Genomic DNA, 20,206 nt, shown 5'->3' with positions numbered 1-20,206 from the left:
CTCCTGGCTCTCAGCGTCCTTTCACCTCTGTCCTCCCCTAAATCCGCTTCATTTCTGCTTTTATTTACCTCAGCCAAACCTTGTGTGACTCATTGCTGTCTGCAGTTAGGATTTATATTTTGCATGGCTGGGTTTTGTAGCTCTGTCTCACTCTGCTCTCTGGTTTTATGTATGCTGATGAAATCCTTGCTCTTGCCCTTCTCTGCACTCGTATGAGATTCCCGACCCATGGAAGGCTGCAGTGTGTTTAGCGTGCTCTTTCTAATACATCTAGAACAAATCCTGTAATGTTGTGCTGCTGTTTTAATTCCTTAATCTTAGCCTGCTGACAGCTTCATTGCCTCAGGTCTTTCCGCTTCAATTCAGATTATAATCCCCGTTGAAGATGCTATTGAAATGATATATAACCACTCTGATACAACTGTCCTTGGAGGTTTGACCCTTTTCACTTGGCAATCCTTTGACTTGAGTCGCTCTCTGAGCACACAGAGCTGGAAGGGCCACTTTCATTCCAGCCACGTACCCAGCGCTGTTCAGACTGCAGCACGTGGCTCCAGCTGAATGGCAGAGAGGAGATGCTTGTGCCTTTGTGCCCTCCGGGGTGTGAGAGAGAGGCTGCCGTGGTTTCACACACAGGAAAAGTTTAGGACATCTCAGAGAAGATTTAGCAGCAGCCATTTTCTCCCAGGCACCAGCTCTGCAGCCAGCCCAACCCTTGCTGCAGCCCAAGCTTGGGTTGTGCTGCTGGGGAAGGGGCTCCATCCCTCTTCTGCAGATTGTGACCCTTGAGCCAGTGGTTGCTGCCTTGGTTTCTCCATGGAGCATTCCACTGTTCCTGCCCAACCTAAGGTGAGGTGTGAAAAGGGTAGCCCCCAAAATACCTCCTTGGGTAGCCAGACTGGAGCCTATCCAGGCCTGCCCATCGCTGCTCTGCTGGGAGATAGGGAGGAAATCTTTCCACAGCAACATGGAGTGGGAGAGGGCTTTTTTTTTAACCAGATTCCTCTGGGGTACAAAGGCTGTCACAGCCCAGCTCCATCCCGAGGCCATCTGCATCCTCTGGGCTGAAGCTCTAGCACCTCCAGCGGCTCCTGCCGCCCGGTCCCAGCACTGGGGCTGCACTCGCCAGGGAAGCAGTTCTTTGTCTTGCTGGGAGCAGTGGTGTGTGCAGTAGCAGATACCGACTCTCACTGCATTCCCAGCAGCGGGAGCTGCCTCTAGCCAAGGATGAAAAGCTGGTTTCATGGGAGGAAATAATACTTAGAGAAGAGACAGATAACATTCCCTGCAGCCTCCGTGTTAACCCTTTGCTCCCACCACTGCCTAAGGCTGCTGTGGGGTGTTACGGGGTTCATGTGCTTTCTTCATTGGCACCCATCATCTCCCTGCTGAGCTGTCAGGCTGCTGATGCTGGATGTGCCTGTGTGGGTCAGGACTTGGGGTTTAAGTGGAGAGACGGAACTCTGCAGCTCTTCTTCCCCTGCAGCAAACGGGGTGAGCTGCTTCTCACTTTGCTCTTGCCAAAATGGGACACAGCTATTCCTTCAGTTAAAACTGGGAGCGGGTGAATAAGGAAGGATATTCGTTATGGTACCCACCACCAGGCTGGGGCATCCTGCCTGGTCTCACCATGGAAGTGTTCTGAGGTGCCTGCAGCCAGGTTGGTGCTTGTTCTCAGTGCTTGGTCAGGGGCTGCAAGGATCTGCCTGGTGGCTCAGAGGCCTGGTGAAGGATGTCCCAATCCAGCAGATCTGTGTGCACCCCTGTGTCCCAGACGGGCTGGGGACCACGCTCAGCCTGGGCTGCACATCCCATAAACAGCTCCATCCCATTTAACATTGATGGCAATGTTTGGAGAAGCATCACAGCAGACTCTAGAGAAAACACAAATCCATCTTTCCCCCACCGCTCCTCTCCCAGACATCATCTTCTATGGCTTCATCCTGGGATGGAGAGCTGGTACCTCGTGGAGGGGCTGAGCACTGACAACTGGCTGGTGTTCCCCTTTCCTTCCTTCAGAGGGCCTGGCACCCCTCAAACCTGCTCTCTCCTGCTTGCCCACTTTCTCCTCACTCACTTCAAGTCCTGCTCAGGACTAGATCCAGCCCAGCATTCCCACTGTCCCAGTATATGACTGGGATCAGGGATCTGGGGCGATTCTGGGAACCTGGCCTTGTGCACTCTTCTGCCTTGGCCAGCCCAAGCATTGCCTGCTTCGGTGACTTGATTAGCAAAAAGACCCAGCTTTTCAGCAATTTATACCAGTTTTATATCCCAAAAGAGAGGTTTAGGATCTTGGCAGGAGCTCCATTCCTCCCACTGCTCAGGCCATAAGCTACTGCTGCCCCAGTTAGGCAGCTGTTCCTGCCATTTGCCATCATTAAGCTAAAGAACATCCATAGGTGATATCCCTGGAAACCTCTTCAACCCAGTACAGTGGTGCCAGGAGGATGTACCACCAAGGCCCTGCTGTGCTGGGAGGCTCCTGGGTCTCCAGAGGGGAGCCTAATCTGAATAAGGGCAAAGATCCGACACCTGGTTGGAGTTGGTGTTGCTGCAGAAAGGATGGAAGTAGGGAAAGGAGGAGACTTGTGCAGGGGATCCCTGGGCTGGAAGGTGTTTGCTTCCCAACTGGAGCTTGGATGGGAAACTTAGACACCCGTTCCTCAAAAAGGGCCAGGCAGGGAGCAGGGGACACCTACAGCAAAGTGGTGCTTGACCTGGACACCTCAGCAAGTTGGGCCACCCTCCACACACTCAGTATTTGGGGCTGAGCCAAATTAGGCCATAGATGGGTTCAAGAAGGAACAAATGGTGCTCTGCAAGTATTCCAAACTGGGAGGAAGGAGACAAACCCAGTGGCTCCCCCCATCCCTGTTGCATGTGCTGCTGCAGGCAGGCTGGGCTGGAGGGTTGCTGCAAGGATGGATGGTTTCTGCTGGGGTTGGCGGTGAGCTCCTGAGCAAAAGGGAGGCTTTTCTGTGTTGCAAGCACAGTAAAAAACCATCATCAGGCAGAGAACAAACAGCTCTGGGCTGGAGGAGGATCAGGGAGAGGGTGAGGGCTGAGTGTGGGGACAGGGCATCCGCAGGAGGGGTTTTGGGAACTTGCGGGCTCAGAACACGTCGCTGCTGCATCCCAGTGGCATCGTTTCACCAGCTCACCCGGGCCTCCCACTGCCAGCTCCCGCGCCGGGGGATCGGTCACGGAGGGGAACACGGTCCCTGCTCGGGGACCGTGTGATCCGCAAGCAGCCCGGGGCCCTGCCATGCCTTTGTTCCTCCTTCTCTTTCTTTTCCACCTTCAGATGATGTATTTTTTCCCCTCTGCTTCCAGCCTGCTGTGCAGGCAGCACTCCCCCCCTTCCACCCACAGTTCCTGTCTTCATTTTCCTTCCCCTCTACAAATATGTGCTCCCCAGGCTCCCTATCCTCCTCGCCTGGCTCCCCCCATCAGTATTTCCTCCCCAAACTTGTCCTGTTTTCCCTCCCTTGCCCCTTCTCCCTGTTTTCCCACAGGCCCTCCTCATCCCTTCCCTGCCTGCTCCTCTCCCCTTCCCTCCAGCTCCCGTTCACTCACTCTCTGTCTCCCATTCTCTGACAGTTTGGGGGGAATCTGTCTGTGTCAACACACAGATTCCATTATTTATTGGCTGAGCGGAGCGGGGTCCTACACTGTCTGTGATTGTCTGCAGATCAAAGCGCCTGCTGATGGCAGCTTTGCCTTCTCAGAGCACAACACCACCCCCAGCTCCACGCTCCTCATCCTCCCCGGGGACCGTGCCTCTGACACCCTCGATGACTGATCTCCCTGACAGGGAGGAAAGAAGTAGGGCTGGGGGGGGGGGGGGGGAGGGGGAGACCTGAAGGATCTGCAGAGCTCACGGGTGCACATGGGGATGTTGGGGGTCTCAGGGGTGCGCACAGTCCCAGGAGGGTGGGAAGGTAAAGGCGGTCCCTTTCCTGGGAATGGGGACAGAGGAATGATGTGAAAGGGGAGATGGAGAAGCAGGAAACATCCACATGTTTGTCCATTAATTTCTTTCCCAGAGATCCAGGATGGCTGAAAACCAGAAATGGGGACAAGGGAGAATGTGCCTTTTTCTACCTTTCCCTTCCAAACCCACCATCCTAGCCCAGGCATGAGGGACTTCAAAGTGAAATGTGGGCACCCTTTTATTGTTTGGGTGTTGGTGCAAGGAGATGTGTGTGGGGAGAGGACAAGGAAACATCCACCCTCTCTCTCAGCTCTTGCCTCCTTGTTGGGATCCCAACTCCAGTGTTTCCAGCTGCTATTTAGAGGAAAGGAAGGGAGAGGAGATTTCAGGATTTAAGCAGAGGATCATGGAGTCCTGTCAAGGGAAGCTGTTGGGATTATGCTTGGACTTATAGCCCAGGGGTTATAGCCCCTTCCCACCCTTTGGGAGCTGACAGGGTACACCAAAAGACACAGACACCATTAAGTCCATCCCCATTTGCTGTCCAGTGCATGAAGCTGGCTTGAGTCATGGGGCAGCCTTTAACTGTCCTGTCATTCCAGCATTTCCTCCTTGGGACATCCCCCTGGCCCTACAACCAAGCCTTGTGCTTCCTTCAGCACAGAGCTGAGCAGGTTCACTCACATGTCTCCCTGGAAGGTATTTTTCCAAGCCTTTAATCAGTTTTTCAACCTTCTTTCAGAACTGCAGGTGCAGGCTCTGTGCAGTGTTCCAGGATCAGTCATGCTGGTGCTTGATGGAGCAGAGGTGGCACTTCCTCTCTCCCAAAGCCTCTCCTCTTCCCCCATGCAAGCATCACACTCTTGCACACCCTTACTGGTTTACTGACCCCCTTCCTTCTCAGTCTCTTCCAGAGAAGAGGAGCCATCCCATAGGATGCTTTAGGGGAAAGCCCCTAAGAGGATGCTGAGAGCAGTATGACTCCCAGAGCTTAAGAAGGATACGGCCCTTCTGATTTGGGTCTGAGGTCTCTTACTTCAAGAGGAAAAAGACATCAGCCATGGAAGCAGCTTCTTTGCAGGCTTGGGCCTGCCCATGTGAAGCAGGAGCAGAGACGTTGGCTTCCTGGGCTGCAGGTGAAGTCTGTGTCCTACAAAGAGCCAGAGCTGACTCAATGTCCTGAAAATGCTCAGGAGTAGGTGATGGCTACAGGGGTCTGCTCAGAGCTGAGCTTGTGTCTTCGGCTCCATCTCTCCTGTGCAGAGGGGTTGGGGATTTGTTCCTGTGTGCTGCTGTCGGAGAGAATCCAGTGTGCTCTGTCAGTAGTGAGCCTTGCATTGGGCACATCAGCTTCTTGCCTATAAACCACATGGAACTTCAGGACAACTTCAGTGACAGTTTTCCTGAAAGCTTTTCCTGATGTGAAAGGTCTGTCTGCACCACTGCCAGGGAGGATGAGGGTGCTGAGCAACTCAAGCACCTCACGGGACAGAGACCATGGTTTAGACTTCCAGTGGGAATGGAGCCCAGCATCCTTCATTGCTCCATTCCCAACCTCTGGACAAGACGTCTGTGAAAAGAGATGGATCCTTGACAAACACAGGACCTCTCCTGAAGCCAAGGCTCCCTGGGCTGTGGTCTTCCTCACCCCGGTGACCACCTCACCTCTGCTATAGACTGGGGCTTTCCAAATCACACAATGGATGTGATCATTTGGGATATCTGGAGGTCCCTGATGCATCCTTGCTCAGAGCAGGGCTGGTAGATGGGGTTGTGCAGGAGGATCTCCAAGGATGGCAGTTCCTGCCCTCTCTGGTCCCTGTGCCAGTGTTTTACCACCCTCACAGGGAAGATTTTTTCCCTAATAAGAGTTTCCCTTCTCCAGCTCGTGCTTGTAGCTTCTCATCCTGTTTCCATGTGCCTCTGAAAGGAGATTGGGCATGTTTCATGTTTTGCATCCCAGCACCAAGGGCAGGCATAGTGCCCACCAGCCCTGATAAGCACAGCGAGATGGCCCCTGTCCCCTTCAGGGAGCCAAAGCTTCAGAGGGGAAAGAGCATCCTGCTGCACAGAGCTTTGTGCCTTCAAGGGCAGAGACTCCAGCACCTGACCCTGCACAAGCAACCCAGGACTGAGTTTCCCAGCCGTGTGGCCAGAGCTGCTGCTCTCTGGTTCTCCCAGGAGAACCCCCTCCCACTGCAGTTTCCCTCTTGGGCACTGCAAACTATAACTGCTCTCGCTTGGAGCAAGAAGGGAGCAGCAAAGCCACATGCACGGCTGGGCAGACGGCTGCCTTGGGGACTGGGGGAAGGGATGTGTGGTCTGGCAGGGACAGCTTCTCTTGCAGACCTTTCTGCTGCCCCAGAACACAGCGGGTGGAGAAATTGAGTGGGGGGGGGGGGGGGGGGTGTGCTGGGCAGTAAGCTGGGTGATGGTCCCACAGCCTTTCATTTTCTGCATGGCTTTTCCAAGGTGGCTCAAGCTGCAGCCGCTCCTGCTACATCCCACCCTGATCCCTCTGCCTGGCCTTGCCAAGGCACATCAGTGCTGACCTGCGGCAGCCGGCCACCCGCCTGCCTGTGCCAAGACATCTCAGAGAGACAACCCCCCCCTTCCAACTTCCAGCGCCTTCCAAATCCAAGCTTCTATTCGTGTCCTGATTCCTCACCCTGAGAGAACAGGGATGAACGCCTGAGAGAAGAGCGGACTTAACGCCCACAGGACATGAAGTGAGGTGTCATTTGGGGTGCAGGACTGTCACCATGCCACCTCCCCCATCCCGCTGTTCACCCTCCTCTCCTATGCCCCCCCCAAACAAGGCTGTTTTTTGGGATGGGATCCTCCATCCCTCTGCAGCATCCCCAACGACCCCCAGCCTATGCCATTTCCTTCAGGAAAGAGATCCTTGGACAAGCTGAGCCCCTTCTCAAGCCCCCCACTTTTGACCTTGTCCCGCTGGAATTGTGGGGGCCGGCATAGGAGGGAAGAAAGGGACCCCAGTGTTTGGGAAGCTGAGGACAAGGAACAGGATGGGACTACCCTGTGGTCTCTCTTAGGGAAGGGAAAGGGGGGGGGGATGGACAGATCCCCCCCAAAAGGAAGCGGCGATGGAAGGCTGCGGGGGTGGAATAGCCGAGCAGAGCTGGAAAAGGGCAGGGAGCAGGAAGGGGGGTTGGGGGGGTGGTGGAACGAATCCTGCCGGGAGTAGGTTGCAATGGGGCAGGGAGGGGGTGATGAATATTTTAACGTGAATGGAACAAAAGGGCGAGAGCCGCTCCGAGCGTTTGCGGAGACGGGGAAGGGCTGGAGGGAGGGAAACGAGACCCCTGAAAATCCCAGTATCCCACCAAATCACCTCAGTCCTGAGCAGCCTTCCAGGGGTCCCAGGGCCATGCAGCCCCAGGGGTCCCAGCCCCAGGGAGAGCAAGGATAACGGGGGAGAAAACAGATCGTGGTCCTTGCCGTGGGAATGGGGCGGGAGACGGGCCGGCTGTGACCGGCGCTTCGATGGAGCCCGAGCTTCACTTACCGGGAGCCATCCCGAGCCCACCCGTGAGCGCCCGGAGCCCACCCGTGTCCCCAGCCGGCGGTCCCACGGCAAAGGCACGTCCCGCGTGGGTCGGGCAGTGGTCCCAGGGGCCAAATCCCTTTTCCCCAGCCCCACAAACCGTTCGCCTCCTGCTTCCTCCGTCTCCCACTCTCCCCTGGATTCTGCTTCCCACGCGGGTCCCCGTGGAGAGCGGGGAGGTTGGGGGGGGGGGGGGGGGGGCTGGGGCTGAAGCCGGCGGTTCCGTTCCCACCGGGGACCGGGAGGCAGGGACAAAGGCGGTGAAATATCAGTGCACGGCTAAAGCCGCTCCGAGCCCCGCCGAGCCCTTAACTAGATCGTTAGGGGATTATCCGCACCCGAATCAGGCGGAGGGGGGCTGCGTGTTGCGGCCGCTCCGTCCCGTTACCGAGCGCCCCCGGGGACGGCGCCGGTGGGAGGTGACGCGCGAAGCTGCCCGGGCGCGGCGGAGGCTGGAGACGGGTCTGCGGGGAGAACGGAGCGGCCAGCGGAGGGACCGCGATCGGTACTGGGTCGGGGAGGGGACATGGGGGTCGCAGGGGTCCGTCTGTCGCCCTCCGGGGACCGGTAGGGACCGAGGCTCGGCTGAAAGTTTGTGTCCACGGGTGGGGGGGGAAGCCTTCGGGTCTAAGGCTGGATGGTCCCCCTGGCCCCTGAAGGGTTGACACTGGGGTGCCCAGGGGAAGGCCGGGATTAGGGGCGCGGGGCTGTGGCAGGCGGGGTGTCGGGGAGGGGGGGGGTTTCTCTGTGCCTCCGCGCTGATGGGCTCAGCTTTATCCAGGGCTGTAATCCCCCCTGCTCCGGTAATTAAAAACTCCGCATTACAAGGAAAACGGTGTGCAGGGAAATGTAATCAAGTCTGGAGGGGCTTAACCATCTGGTAAAGGTTAGGACCGGCACGGCGGGGGACGCTGCCGGGGGATTTGGCAGCCGCTGCGATCCAGGCTCCTCTTAATCTACCGCGGGGCCAAGTGCAGCATCTGCGGGGTAATACCGGTGCCCCGGGAAGCGATCGGTCTCTCTGGAGCTCGCACCGCCGTTAACGGGACCTCTCCGGGGCTAGTCCCCTCCTCAGGTGCGTTCAGCTCCGGTGAACCGGTTCTGCTGTGGCTCCGGGGCGCGAATTACATCCCCTCCTCGGGGCCGGCAGGGAACGGGTTAAGTGGGAGCCGGTGGTCACTGCTCGGCTCTCCCCAGCTCTGGGCAGGGCCCTCCCCCGCCTGCCTCAGGAGCCCGAACCCGCTGGAAGTGCAGGAGGGAGCAAAGGCAAAGAGGGACCCCGCGTCCCGGGGAGGGCGGCGGCACCATGGGGGCCGGGGGTGGCTCCAGGCTGGGGCAGCTCTTCCTCCGCTCCCTCCTCTTCCTGCTGCTGGCCGGGCCCCCGGCACCGCGCCCGGCGAGCGGTCAGCTGCGCTACGCCGTGCCGGAGGAGCTGGAGCACGGAGCCTTTGTGGCCAACCTGGGTGAGGACCTGGGGCTGGACCTGTCCACTCTGTCAGCGCGGAGGTTCCGCATTGTGTCACGGGCCGGAGCCAGGCAGTACCTGGAGGTGAACCTGGAGAACGGGATCCTCTTCGTGAACGAGCGGATTGACCGGGAGGAGGTGTGCGAGGCTGGGGGGACCTGCCTGCTTCACCTGCAGCTCCTCGTCGAGAGCCCGCTGGAGCTCTACCGCGTCGAGGTGGAGGTGCTGGACATCAACGACCACGCACCCACCTTTCCCTGGCAAGAGTATGTGCTGGAGGTGGCCGAGTCTGCTGTGCTTGGTGCCCGCTTCCCACTGGAGAGCGCCCACGATCCCGACGTGGGCACCAACTCTGTGCGCACCTACCGCCTCAGCCCCAATGGCTTCTTCTCACTCGAGGTGCAGACACGCAGCGACACCAGCAAGTTTGCAGAGCTGGTGCTGGAGCGCACCCTCGACCGTGAGCAGCAACGCACGCACCGGCTGCTCCTCACTGCTCTTGATGGAGGTGTCCCTGAGCGCTCAGGCACAGCTCACATCCTCATCACTGTGCTGGATGCCAACGACAACGTGCCTGTCTTTGACCAGCCCTCGTATGGTGTCAGCCTTCCTGAGGATGCCCCTGCTGGTACACTGGTCATCCAGCTCAATGCCACTGACCTGGATGAGGGCCCCAATGGGGAGATCGAGTACTCCTTCAGTGGGCATGCACCACTGCGCATCCGGGAGCTCTTCCACATAGAGCCCCAGAGCGGGCAGGTGCTGCTGAAGGGTCCTCTGGATTATGAACGGACAAGCCTCCATGAGCTGTATGTGCAAGCCAAGGATCGTGGACCCTCAGCTGTGGCTGTGCACTGCAGGGTGCTTGTGCACCTCCTTGATGTGAATGACAATGCACCAGAGGTGACCCTCACCTCTGTATCCACACCAGTGCTGGAGGATGCCCCACCAGGCACTGTTATTGCTGTCATCAGTGTTCTGGACCGGGACTCTGGGGACAATGGGCGTGTGAGCTGTGAGGTCAGCCCTGATGTACCCTTTGAGCTCCGCTCCTCCTTCCGCAACTACTACACGCTGGTCACCACACAGGCACTGGACCGGGAGGTTGTGCCCGAGTACAACATAAGCATCACTGCCCGGGACATGGGCTCCCCTGCCCTGCTGACCCGCAGCACCCTCACTGTCCCGGTGTCCGATGTGAATGACAACGCCCCACGCTTCCTCCAGCCATCCTACAGTGTCTACGTGATGGAGAACAACGCACCAGGTGCCTCCATCTGCTCTGTCAGTGCATTGGACCCCGACTGCCAACAAAATGGTTATCTGTCCTACTCCATTGCTGATGGGCACATCCACGGCATGCCGGTGGGCACCTACGTGTCTATCAACTCAGACAGTGGGCACATGTATGCCCTGCGCTCCCTCGATTATGAACAGATCCGCAGCTTCCAGATCCAGGTGCAAGCACAGGATGCGGGTTTCCCCCCACTGAGTGCCAATGTCACTGTCCATATCTTTGTGCTGGACCAGAATGACAACGCTCCAGTCATTGTTTCCCCCATGCCACGCAACGGTTCTGTGGCCACGGAGCTGGTGCCACGTTCAGCCAGGCCTGGCTACCTTGTGGGCACGGTGTCGGCGGTGGATGCAGATGCAGGGCTGAACTCCCGCCTCTCCTACCAACTCCTCCAGGCCACTGACTTCACCCTCTTTAGCATGGCACCAGACACGGGAGAGCTGCGCACCCTCCGCTCCTTTCTGGAGCAGGATGCGACCCGGCAGCGGCTGGTGGTGCAGGTGAGGGATGGAGGACAGCCAGCCCTCTCTGCCACCATGTCCCTCCTGCTTTCTGTGGTAGAGACCATGCCTCAGACTTTCTCTGACTTCAGCGAGTTCAGCCTCCCCGCGGAGCCTTCCTCATCATCCCCACTCACACTCTACCTTCTTGTCTCCCTGGGCTCTATTTCCTTCACCTTCCTCCTTGCCATACTCATCCTCACAGCCATTCGGTGTCGTGGAAAGCGGTGCTCCCATGGAGGTGATGGCTGCTTACCACCCTGCTGCCACTGCTGCCCCAGTTCCAGACCCTCCTCTGATGGCCTGAAGACATCAAATCTGACAGCACAGCCCCCTGCAGGGACCACGGCTACCACCTGCCTCGATGTACCTGGAGGTGGCCCCCCGGGCTACTGCTACAAGGTCTGCCTTGGTCCTGAGTCTGCACAGAGTGACTTCATGTTCCTCAAGCCCTGCACTCCCCCCCGGAACAATGAGAAGGACTCTGGGAAGCGGTCCCAGCCAGGCCAGAATCTCCAGGTCTCAAAGCAGGTAACACTGTGCCTGTTGGTGCTTACTGGCCCTTGACAGGTTCCCCCAGCCCCCTCCTTCAGCCTCTGCCATGCTTTTCCCAGAGAATAACGGATGTTTTTGATCAGTGTAGGAATTAGGAGCCCTCAGGCAGTGGGAAACTTTCCACTGAGCTTTCTGAGGGGTCTAATTACTGGAAGAAAATCCCTTCCCACCACCTTTTGCACCCATTAGAGGCAATGGAGATGCTCCAGTGCCTGGGGGATGTAGGATGGTGGGGGTGGCATCATGTGGGTGAGCAATCTGCAGTGGGACAGCCTGAGCATTGCTGCTTCCCCTGAGCAAGTGGGAGTCTGCAGGGTCCTACTGCTGCAGCCAGGGCTGGTCCTGGCTCCAACATCACCCCTCGTGTCCCCAGTTCTGGCACCGAGACTGCTGTGCTGTACCGGGCTGTGCCAGTGGGGAGGGAGTGGGCACTTCAGGCCAGGATTTTGATGTCAACATTTGTTAGGTAGTGAAATGAGGAACGTCTCATTTTCCCAACAAAAGACTCATTCTGAAACACGATTACAAGACTGGAGAGTGATGAGGCGTCTAATCCACTTACATTTGACTTTTAATAAAACAGCTCTTCCAAGGAGAGCCCAAGACTGGCTGCCAAGAGGCTCTCCCCACACATCTCCCTGCACCACTGGACTCCCTTCTCTAATACATTAATGGGATTTTCCTGTTGTTCCTTGCAACCCCCTCCTGCAATATTGGGTATACAGCCAGTTTCTGCACCTCTCACTCTCTGGTGCCTGAGTCTTGGGCTAAGTTTCCATTGCACCTGCAAAAAAAGCTTTTTAATATTATCAGGCATAGGAAAAGCCCCTTTCTCTCCCAGGATAGACTTTAGCAGCTAAACAGAGAGCAAGCCCCAGACAACCCCAGTGCCTCAGGAAGGTCCAGAAGGCAACAACACTGCCTCAGTTTCCCTAAAATGGGAATGTGCTGCTTACTTCTCCACAAAGAGTATAGGGAAAGAGGAGATAGGGTCGTGCATCCCTGCCATCTGCAGCCTTGTGCTGGCAGGGCAGAGTTGATCAAGAGCATCCCAGTAACCAGCCTTGATCTTCCCTTTGTTTTCCAGATCAAGCAGCCCAACACAGACTGGCTCACCCCAAGCACGCAGCGACCTGCCCTGAAGAGGTACTATATCCAGCACTGTGGGTACAGAGGGGGTGGATGGAAGGCGGATGTGGGGAGGGGGAAGTTGTCTCCAGCACAGCTTCGAATTGGTCTCTTCTCTTTAGCTCCCAGAGCCTGGAGGACATGGGGGAAATCCGTAAAGCCCTCCAGAAGGAGCACGAGAGGCTGTGCACACTGGTGACTCCTGTCTCTGGTTAGTACTGGGGCACTGGGCTTGGGAAGACCAGACAGTCTTGTAGCTTGGTGAAGGTGCAGAGGAGAGGTGGGACATCCCTGTTCTAGCAGTGGCAGAGTTTCGTGGGGTGGGACGGGTGGCCAGGCTCCAGGAGGGAGGCTGGTGACACATGGCCATGGGCTTGCACCCTGGGACATGTATACGACTGTCACACTGAGCTACGGATGGGACCTCCCCTGGGCTAGTCTTATACTTATCTCTCCTCCAGAGTTTCAGAAGGCTCCATCAGGCACTAACAGCATCTGGACACCCCAGTACAGCCCCTTGTACCCAGGACACATCCCACCCCTGGATTACCAGCACAATGTCTACATCCCTGGCACCCCCACTCTGCTTTCCAGCAAGGATGGGCCTCTCTTCCTGGGCCGGGAAAACAAGAACAGCTTCTCCACCTTTGGCAAGAGGAAGAAGATGACAACTTACTGTGACATGCATGACAACGTGGTTATCAACAACGACCTGAAATAGGGACCAGAGCTGGGCCTGGGTGGCACTGTCCCACACTCTGGGCATCACTGACATTTCAGCTGCCAGGTCTACCCGCAGCACACAACATGTATGGACCACTCAGGACTTTGTTGGGCTGCTGGGATAGAGCTCACCAGAGTGTGGGGAAAGGATTTAAGGAGTGATGTGGGACAGCATTTCTCCCATCTCATCCTGCAGAGCTGTGTTGGCAGCAGGTGCTATTAGGGGTCCATATGACCAGATCAAAGCAAATCTGCCTTGAGTTACCCATTACCATGTCTCCTTAGGGATTGTACATCTCTGTAAACATTGTCACTTCTTTGTCTTGTCTGGCTGTGTGAATGTACTGAGCTGCATGCCTGTATTTCTGTCCCAGTAGGCATGGAAAATGTATGCAGACCAAGCCTGGTTCAGTCAAGCCTGACCATAAATACCAGGACAGCAACTATCGCTTTGTCCCTGAGATCCAGTGGGATGTGTTGCATGTCCAGAGCAGCTTTTGTTGTCTGTCTTCTGTGGGAAGTGAATGAAAACCTCAGTAAGTATGGGGGCTTCTTTTCAATCCCTGACCCAACCCTTTCTGGGTTGGAGATCCAAGTCCAGGACACAGCCAGGGTCCAGGATACATCCAGTCTGCTCCAGGAACAGCAGGGGCTGAGCATACAAAGATTGGATGGCCAGAACTGTCAGTTTAAGCAGCTGAGAGATGCACCAGGTGAGACCCTGCTGGGTAACTCTCTACCCCAAGGCAACATCATCTGCACAAAAGACAGTTTTCAGCCATCAGAGGTGCCCAGCAGAGGTGACATCCTCTTCCTTCCTCCCCTTGCCCTCACCCTCACTGGGATGTTTGTTCTGCCCAAGTCCTGAATGCCTAGGGGACCCCCTGCACTGTGGGCCCCACCTGCATAAGGCAGACATCTCCTACTGTGCCCTGCTTCTCTTTAAGGACTCTTATCTGGCTCTCAGAACTCCTCCAGGGCAGGAATCCAGCCCCAGAACAGCCTCTCCCCTGCCCTGACCACCCTACACCTGTCCACCCAGTCTGTCTGACACCATTGCCAATCGCTGCTGTCACAGGACAGTTCATTTCCAATCTGTGCAGAACATGACAGCTCTTTCTCAACCAAGTTTGCTTCACGATGTCTGATTTGTACCAATAAATTGTATTTTAATAGCTCACCCTGGCTCCTGGCTGTCCCTGAGCTGCACATGACAGCAGGAATTGCTGCTCAGCTCATGGAGCACAGCTCTTGGCTCTAGGAGACATGTGTGTCCTTCTGGCCTCAGCTGCTGGAGCAGCTCAGGAGAGCTCATTTTATCCATTTTACCTGAATCTTGGGAGCTCAAGGTCACCTTTCCCTGGACTCAGGAGCACTTTGGGGTTGTAGCCAGAAGAAGCCATGTGCTGGAGAGATCACTCATCTCCTTGCTGCATTCTCCAGCTTGGGCAGAGACACTTCAGAGATCTACACCAAGGTGGGCATAGAGGGCTCTGAACTGCTGGGGAGAGGGGCTGGATCTGGCAGTAGTGGTTTGTGTTGTTATTGTGCATTGCTTTTCACAATTCATTTATGCTTTCCCATGGATGCTCGCCATCCACCAGCTTCCCTTGGGAGTCACAAAGATAACCTGAATGTGTGCCAGGTTTATGGACCAACTGCCAGAGAGTAGGTAAGCCTGCTGGTGGGATAACTCTTGCCATGGGAACAGTTCACCTTTGGATGAAGTCCCAAGACAGCCAAGCCATGGCTGTCCTTCTTGTCTCCCCTGCTTGCTCAGTGCCTGGCTTGGGGAAGCTGCAATGCAGCTTTTGGGATTAACCCAGAAAAGCCCTTGTCCTCAAGTGGGTAATATGCTCTTTACTGAAAGCAGGGGGCAAGGAATGCTCAAAGCGGCCCCATGGGAGTCAGGGACCCTGGAGGACAGTGCTTTGGACATGAAAGGGACCTGGTTGTTTCTGGTGACTTCAGTCCCAACTCACATCTGCCTGACTGTGGGTAGATGAAATATTCCCTGTTCCAATTAGACAATAGGATGAAGGATTTTATGCTGCTGAGTTAATTTTTCAATGGTCTTTACAGAGTGTTAAGGGTAAGAAAAGAACCCCAAACAGACCCTTGTATTGCATTAGCTTGTTTCACTGCTTCAAAAGAACAAAAGAATTATGTAAAGTGATACAATAAAATTAATAACAGACTCAAGAAGTAATAAAAGCATCAAATGGACCTGACTCCCTGTGGGGCAGCAAGCATCTCCCCCTCCTGGCTTAGCTCCAGCAGTGTTTTCCCTGCCATTTTCAGATGGTGCTTGTCAGGCATTAGGAGAGGACTGCAGCCCTTTCAGCAAAGCCATAGGGGCTCAGCCAAAGCCCCTCCGCAGCATCTGCACAGCCAGGGGCTAAAACAGAGCTACACCACAGCCCCTGTGGTTTAGATCATGCAGTGAATACATCCAGAGCATGTATGTGTGGCTTCCAGGATCTAAACGATCTCATGGAGCTGGTGTTTTGTATCACATCCCCAGGTGTGGTTTCCCAAAGGGATATTGATCTCAAAATAGATCCCACAAGCCACAGGCATTTGAAAATGATGTTTTACATCCCTGTCTTTGGAAATTCATGGGATTGAGCAACCAAATGCCCAGCTTTTGCCACCTCCCCATGAGTGTGTCACTCTCCAGTGTATTTTCTTGGCATTTTTTAACCCTTACTACTACGGCTCAACTGACACCCAGTCAATTGCTCCTTCTCTTCTCCATTACTCCTGGCCATCCTCAGCCCAGGAGATGAGATAAATGTACACACATATTTGCACCTCTTGCTAATCCCCAGGTTTGCATGTTCAGGACAGACCTCTTCCAAAAGGTATTTCAGGCTCAACACAGCACCCAGCCCATGTCCCAGCACCCCACATTCCCCAAGCACCTTATTTTTCTTAGCTGAAGGAAATCCTGCACTGACAAGAGCTTGGTTTCAATCTTTCTTCTTTATCAACATACTGATAAAAAAGACAATAAGAAGGGACTTGTCTCTGGGGAGAAGGCACTTGCTTAAACCTAATTCAACCACACTACTATCCCTTCTTCAAAGGGCATGCCTGGTCAGAATCGTCCATCTAATAGATGAGATCTCCTTTGAAGATCTCCCACAGGGACAGGGTGTCATTAAAAATGCAAGGTCTTTGCCCTACAACCAGTTATTTTTACAACTCTTTCTCTGCTTACACTCCTACACAGTTCATGAGCATTAGCTCCTGGTTTCTGTAGTCTGGTAATGCACTGGGCATGAGGGCTGCTTTGGAGATGTACTCAACAGAATGCTCTCTATATGCTCCTCTTATACAGTCCAGCTCTCTCAGAGATCCAGAGGCAAATCTGGCTTTCACAGACCTGTCATCCAGCTTGAGATTTGCTTCTGCAACAGTGGGAAAGCTGCCATGTGGTGCAGTTGGCTGCAAAACGCTGCAGGCCATGCTAGGCAAGCACACAGTGCTTCTGGGCACCAGCACAAAGAGGGCTTTTTTGTGCTCTTCCTATTGCTGAATAGATTCTTTGGATGGAAACATTACTTGGAGCTCTGTAATGACTTGAAAGTGTACACCAGAGAGATAGAATGAATGCAGAGGTAGAGAGGAAAGAGGCCAGAGAGGAGGGGCTGGTGCTCAGCTCTATTCTGGTCTGCCACGGAGTCAAGTGAAGTCAGTGAAGCCCTCAGCAAACCTTAGAGGGGACACAGCACTCTGCATGTGGTCAGGTTAGGCTGGGTAGAGCCGTGGATACAGGGGGTCAATATCAGCAGGGCAGAGCTACAAACCATGGGGACCAGCATGAGCCTGCACCCGTGGAGGGTTCTGCATCCAGCCCAAAGTCTGTGGCACTCAGTGGCTAATTACTGTCTCCAAAGATGCTAGGACTTTGGTTTTTTTCTTCTCACTTGAAGCTGATGCTGGAATGAACACACCTTGATTTAGCCAAGGCTGGGCCAAGATCCATCCTGGTTTCTTTTCCAATTGCCTCAGCATGTTAAAGATCTCCCTGGCCTGACCCTGCAGAGCAGCCTCCTGTTCTTGTCTGGGCCCCCTCCTCCTGCTTTCTTTTTGATCTCAGTAGATGTTGTGTACAAATAAATATCCTTTAGGTTTTCTCATACTGATTTAGCCTCTGCCACACTGCCAGCTGCTCTGCATCATTGTCACGTGTTGATTTTCTCTGCTCCTTTGCACCTTTTCTCCTTTTTACTGCTCTGAAAACCTCAGTTGTCAGCTCCTCCACAGAGATCAGATGAAAAAAGAGGCTTGGGCTAAGTGAAGCTTTTGCCTCCCCACTTTGCCTGTAATGTGTTTTTAATCTAAGTGGTGGAAATGTCACTGACTCTGTTTGCAGGGTTCTCTTGAGCGGAATTAATGCTTCTTGTTAGTGATAATATGACTTAATCAGCTTAATTATGGTGAGACATAAGTAGACACCTTTGTGTATTGAATAACTTATAACCTACTGGACCAAAAAGCACGAATGAAGGCTTGGAAAATAAATTAAATATGACCCTTAGTGCAGTCTGCACTTTGACTAACGATTCATCTCCCATGAAATTCGATGATTTGCAAACCTTACATTTGAATAAGTGATACATTTCTTGCATGTTTTAAACAATAGCAGCTACTTTGATTTCAGCATTTGGAATTCCAAGTGTTTCTCCAATGCCGGCAAGCAGGGAAAACAAGTTCACGGTAAACGGATTGAAAAATACAGCATTTGTGCAGTCAGCTATCAGAAAGACATCCAGAGGATCTGCAGGCATTGGTGATATTTATTTCAATTCATTGCTAGGAATATCTACAACAACAGGTGAAAAAATGCACTGGAAAAAATGAAGAGATAGCAAAGATTTCAAGAAGGGTCACTAATGTCGTCAACATCAAATCTGCTCATTTCAGTAATGTCTACAACAGAAAATCCCATTAAATAGCTCCAGAAATGTCTTATCATACATTTTGCCTGCACAGAAAACAAATCTTACAAAGGAAAGAGAAGCAGGAAAAGCAAGAAAATTATTATGAGCATTAGCGGGGTTTCTGATAGGCCAGGATGCAGAGACTCTGTGATAGCAGGCTGCATGAAATACAAAAATTGGGGTTAAATTGCTATGTGAACCCAGAGAAAGGATGAGCTGTCTGAATTCGTTCTGTTCTATTGCAATGAGTCACTGAATTTCTGTGTCCAAATCTTCCCCTAAAAAGCACTGGAGTTCATCATGGTGCAAACAATAAAGCAGAGCTCTACACAGGGATTTTTTGCAGCCCAAATCTATCTGAAATGCGGAGGTGAGTTTAGAGGCCAGCATCACACAGAAACCTGGCTGGTTTGATGAGTCTCCTCTGAAATCCATGTCCGTATTCCTTGGTATTTTAACTAACAGAATGGGGGGGGGGGGGGGGGGGGGGGGGAGAGGGGAGGTGTGTTCATACTGCCATTAGTGAGGGCTGGAGGCTTATTTTTAATGTCAAAGAGCTGCTGCTCTTTTACACCCAGTTTATCACTGCTCTTGCTCTGCAGTTGTTCAGTCTGTATTGACTAAATCTCCAGATCCCCTTCCCCTGTACAGATGGAGCATATTCACACAGGTATCTAAATGTAAATGGTTTGACCAGGGGCTGAATCCCACCTGTAGGATCCCTATTGTCCCCAGTTTCCTCCTTAATTTTCCTTTAATATCATTTACTAGATGTGCAGATAAAGCCCTGTGTGCCCAGCACATGCCTGTCAGTGGCTTCTTATCAGAGACCAGAGGAAAAGATTTGCTATTTGTTTTGAGTCTCCCCTAGAAGACCAAACGTGAGGCATGTAATCCTGAAAATTGTGAGATCCATTCCTAAAACTAAAGTGTTTTTTTCTGTTGCCAGGAAATGCAATGTTGTATTTAGTTTGATTGCCTAAACCATCTTTTCTTACTCTTCTTTTCCCCCCTGCAAAATAGTCTGGTAATAAAAGGAGATCTACAGCTGGGATAGAATCCTTTTCCCATGTTAGCCAAGAGCCCTCCTGGCTGGCTGTGCCACATGACATGAGCCATTTGATTCCCTCAATGCCTATCTGATGGTGTTTACCATGATGGTCATGTTCCTCTCATATCTGAACAGTTTTCAGCATACCATTCCTGCTGCTGTGGGGTCCACTCTCATGCCTTCTTTTCTGCCTCTCTTTTAGCTCAAGTTTTACATCTGCTATAGTTTCCTAGTGAGGCTGGGTTAAATCTGACCTTGCTTGGAGCAAGATTGACCCAATCACTTTGAGGTATCTCTTTCAGCCTCAGTCGTTATGTGAATTCATGAAGATCCTATACTGCAACCTTCAAATACTGGTGCAGTTGTGCCCCCTTCATGTTATCCACACGATGCACACCAGCAGGACAAAACCATCCTATCTGCTATGCTTGTGTCTACCGAGCCACCTTGTGTGCAGCCTTGCGGTGTCTGAAAACCAGAGTGGATTTATGCAGGGTACCACAGCTGACCAGCAAGACACTTACAAGGGAGAGGTTAGGAGATCATTCCTGGTCCTCCTGCTGTGGAGACCAACAGGGGCAAGTTACAGGCTGCTTTAATGTTATACCTTCTTTAAAAAGATAACAAAATAAACTAGAAGCTTGGGCCTGAGCTGCCGGGACAAATCACAGCACAGAGCCTGGAAACACAATGGGACCTTCATGTCTTTCCCCAGCCTGTTTAGTAAAACACTGTCTGCTGAAGGAATGAGGAAGGAAGACCACTCAGGGAGCCACTTGTGAAAAGGTTGATGCTGTTGGCATGGAGAATTTTTCTTCACAAAGGACCTCGATATGCAAATGGGAAATGGAGATGGAGAAATGGGAAAATGAGCAAGCAAAAAAATCATGGCTGTTTTTTGCTGCCTGCAGGTGAAATTCAAGTGAAAGCAAGGGGGGGGGGAGAAAAAATGAAACAGCCTCCTCTCTGCATAGATTGCATTGCTTAAGAAGCTCTGAATATTGCAAGGCAGAACAATTGTCTGTTCAGAGGT

At 53.4% G+C, this 20,206-nt stretch overlaps 1 protein-coding gene across 1 annotated transcript; it reads left to right on the top strand.

Annotated features, from left to right (window-relative positions):
- Positions 1 to 8,276: 8,276 nt before the first annotated feature.
- On the top strand, positions 8,277 to 13,666 carry LOC101878844 (protocadherin-10-like). Its single transcript, XM_005144961.3, has 4 exons — positions 8,277 to 11,298; positions 12,410 to 12,468; positions 12,573 to 12,661; positions 12,912 to 13,666. Exons 1-4 carry the CDS (start codon positions 8,812 to 8,814, stop codon positions 13,169 to 13,171), a joined length of 2,895 nt encoding a protein of 964 aa, XP_005145018.2. The 5' UTR covers positions 8,277 to 8,811; the 3' UTR covers positions 13,172 to 13,666.
- Positions 13,667 to 20,206: the final 6,540 nt, after the last annotated feature.

The sequence above is a fragment of the Melopsittacus undulatus genome, chromosome 10 (assembly GCF_012275295.1).
Source record: "Melopsittacus undulatus isolate bMelUnd1 chromosome 10, bMelUnd1.mat.Z, whole genome shotgun sequence".
Classification (NCBI taxonomy): domain Eukaryota; kingdom Metazoa; phylum Chordata; class Aves; order Psittaciformes; family Psittaculidae; genus Melopsittacus; species Melopsittacus undulatus.
This window is presented reverse-complemented; position numbering and strand designations above follow the sequence as displayed.

Excerpts from the sequence above, each read along its gene's own strand:
- LOC101878844 (XM_005144961.3), top strand. The coding sequence starts at position 8,812 with ATGGGGGCCGGGGGTGGCTCCAGGCTGGGGCAGCTCTTCCTCCGCTCC. Across the intron at positions 11,299-12,409 it reads ATCTCCAGGTCTCAAAGCAG|ATCAAGCAGCCCAACACAGA; the intron begins GTAACACTGTGC and ends TTTGTTTTCCAG. Across the intron at positions 12,469-12,572 it reads CAGCGACCTGCCCTGAAGAG|CTCCCAGAGCCTGGAGGACA; the intron begins GTACTATATCCA and ends TCTTCTCTTTAG.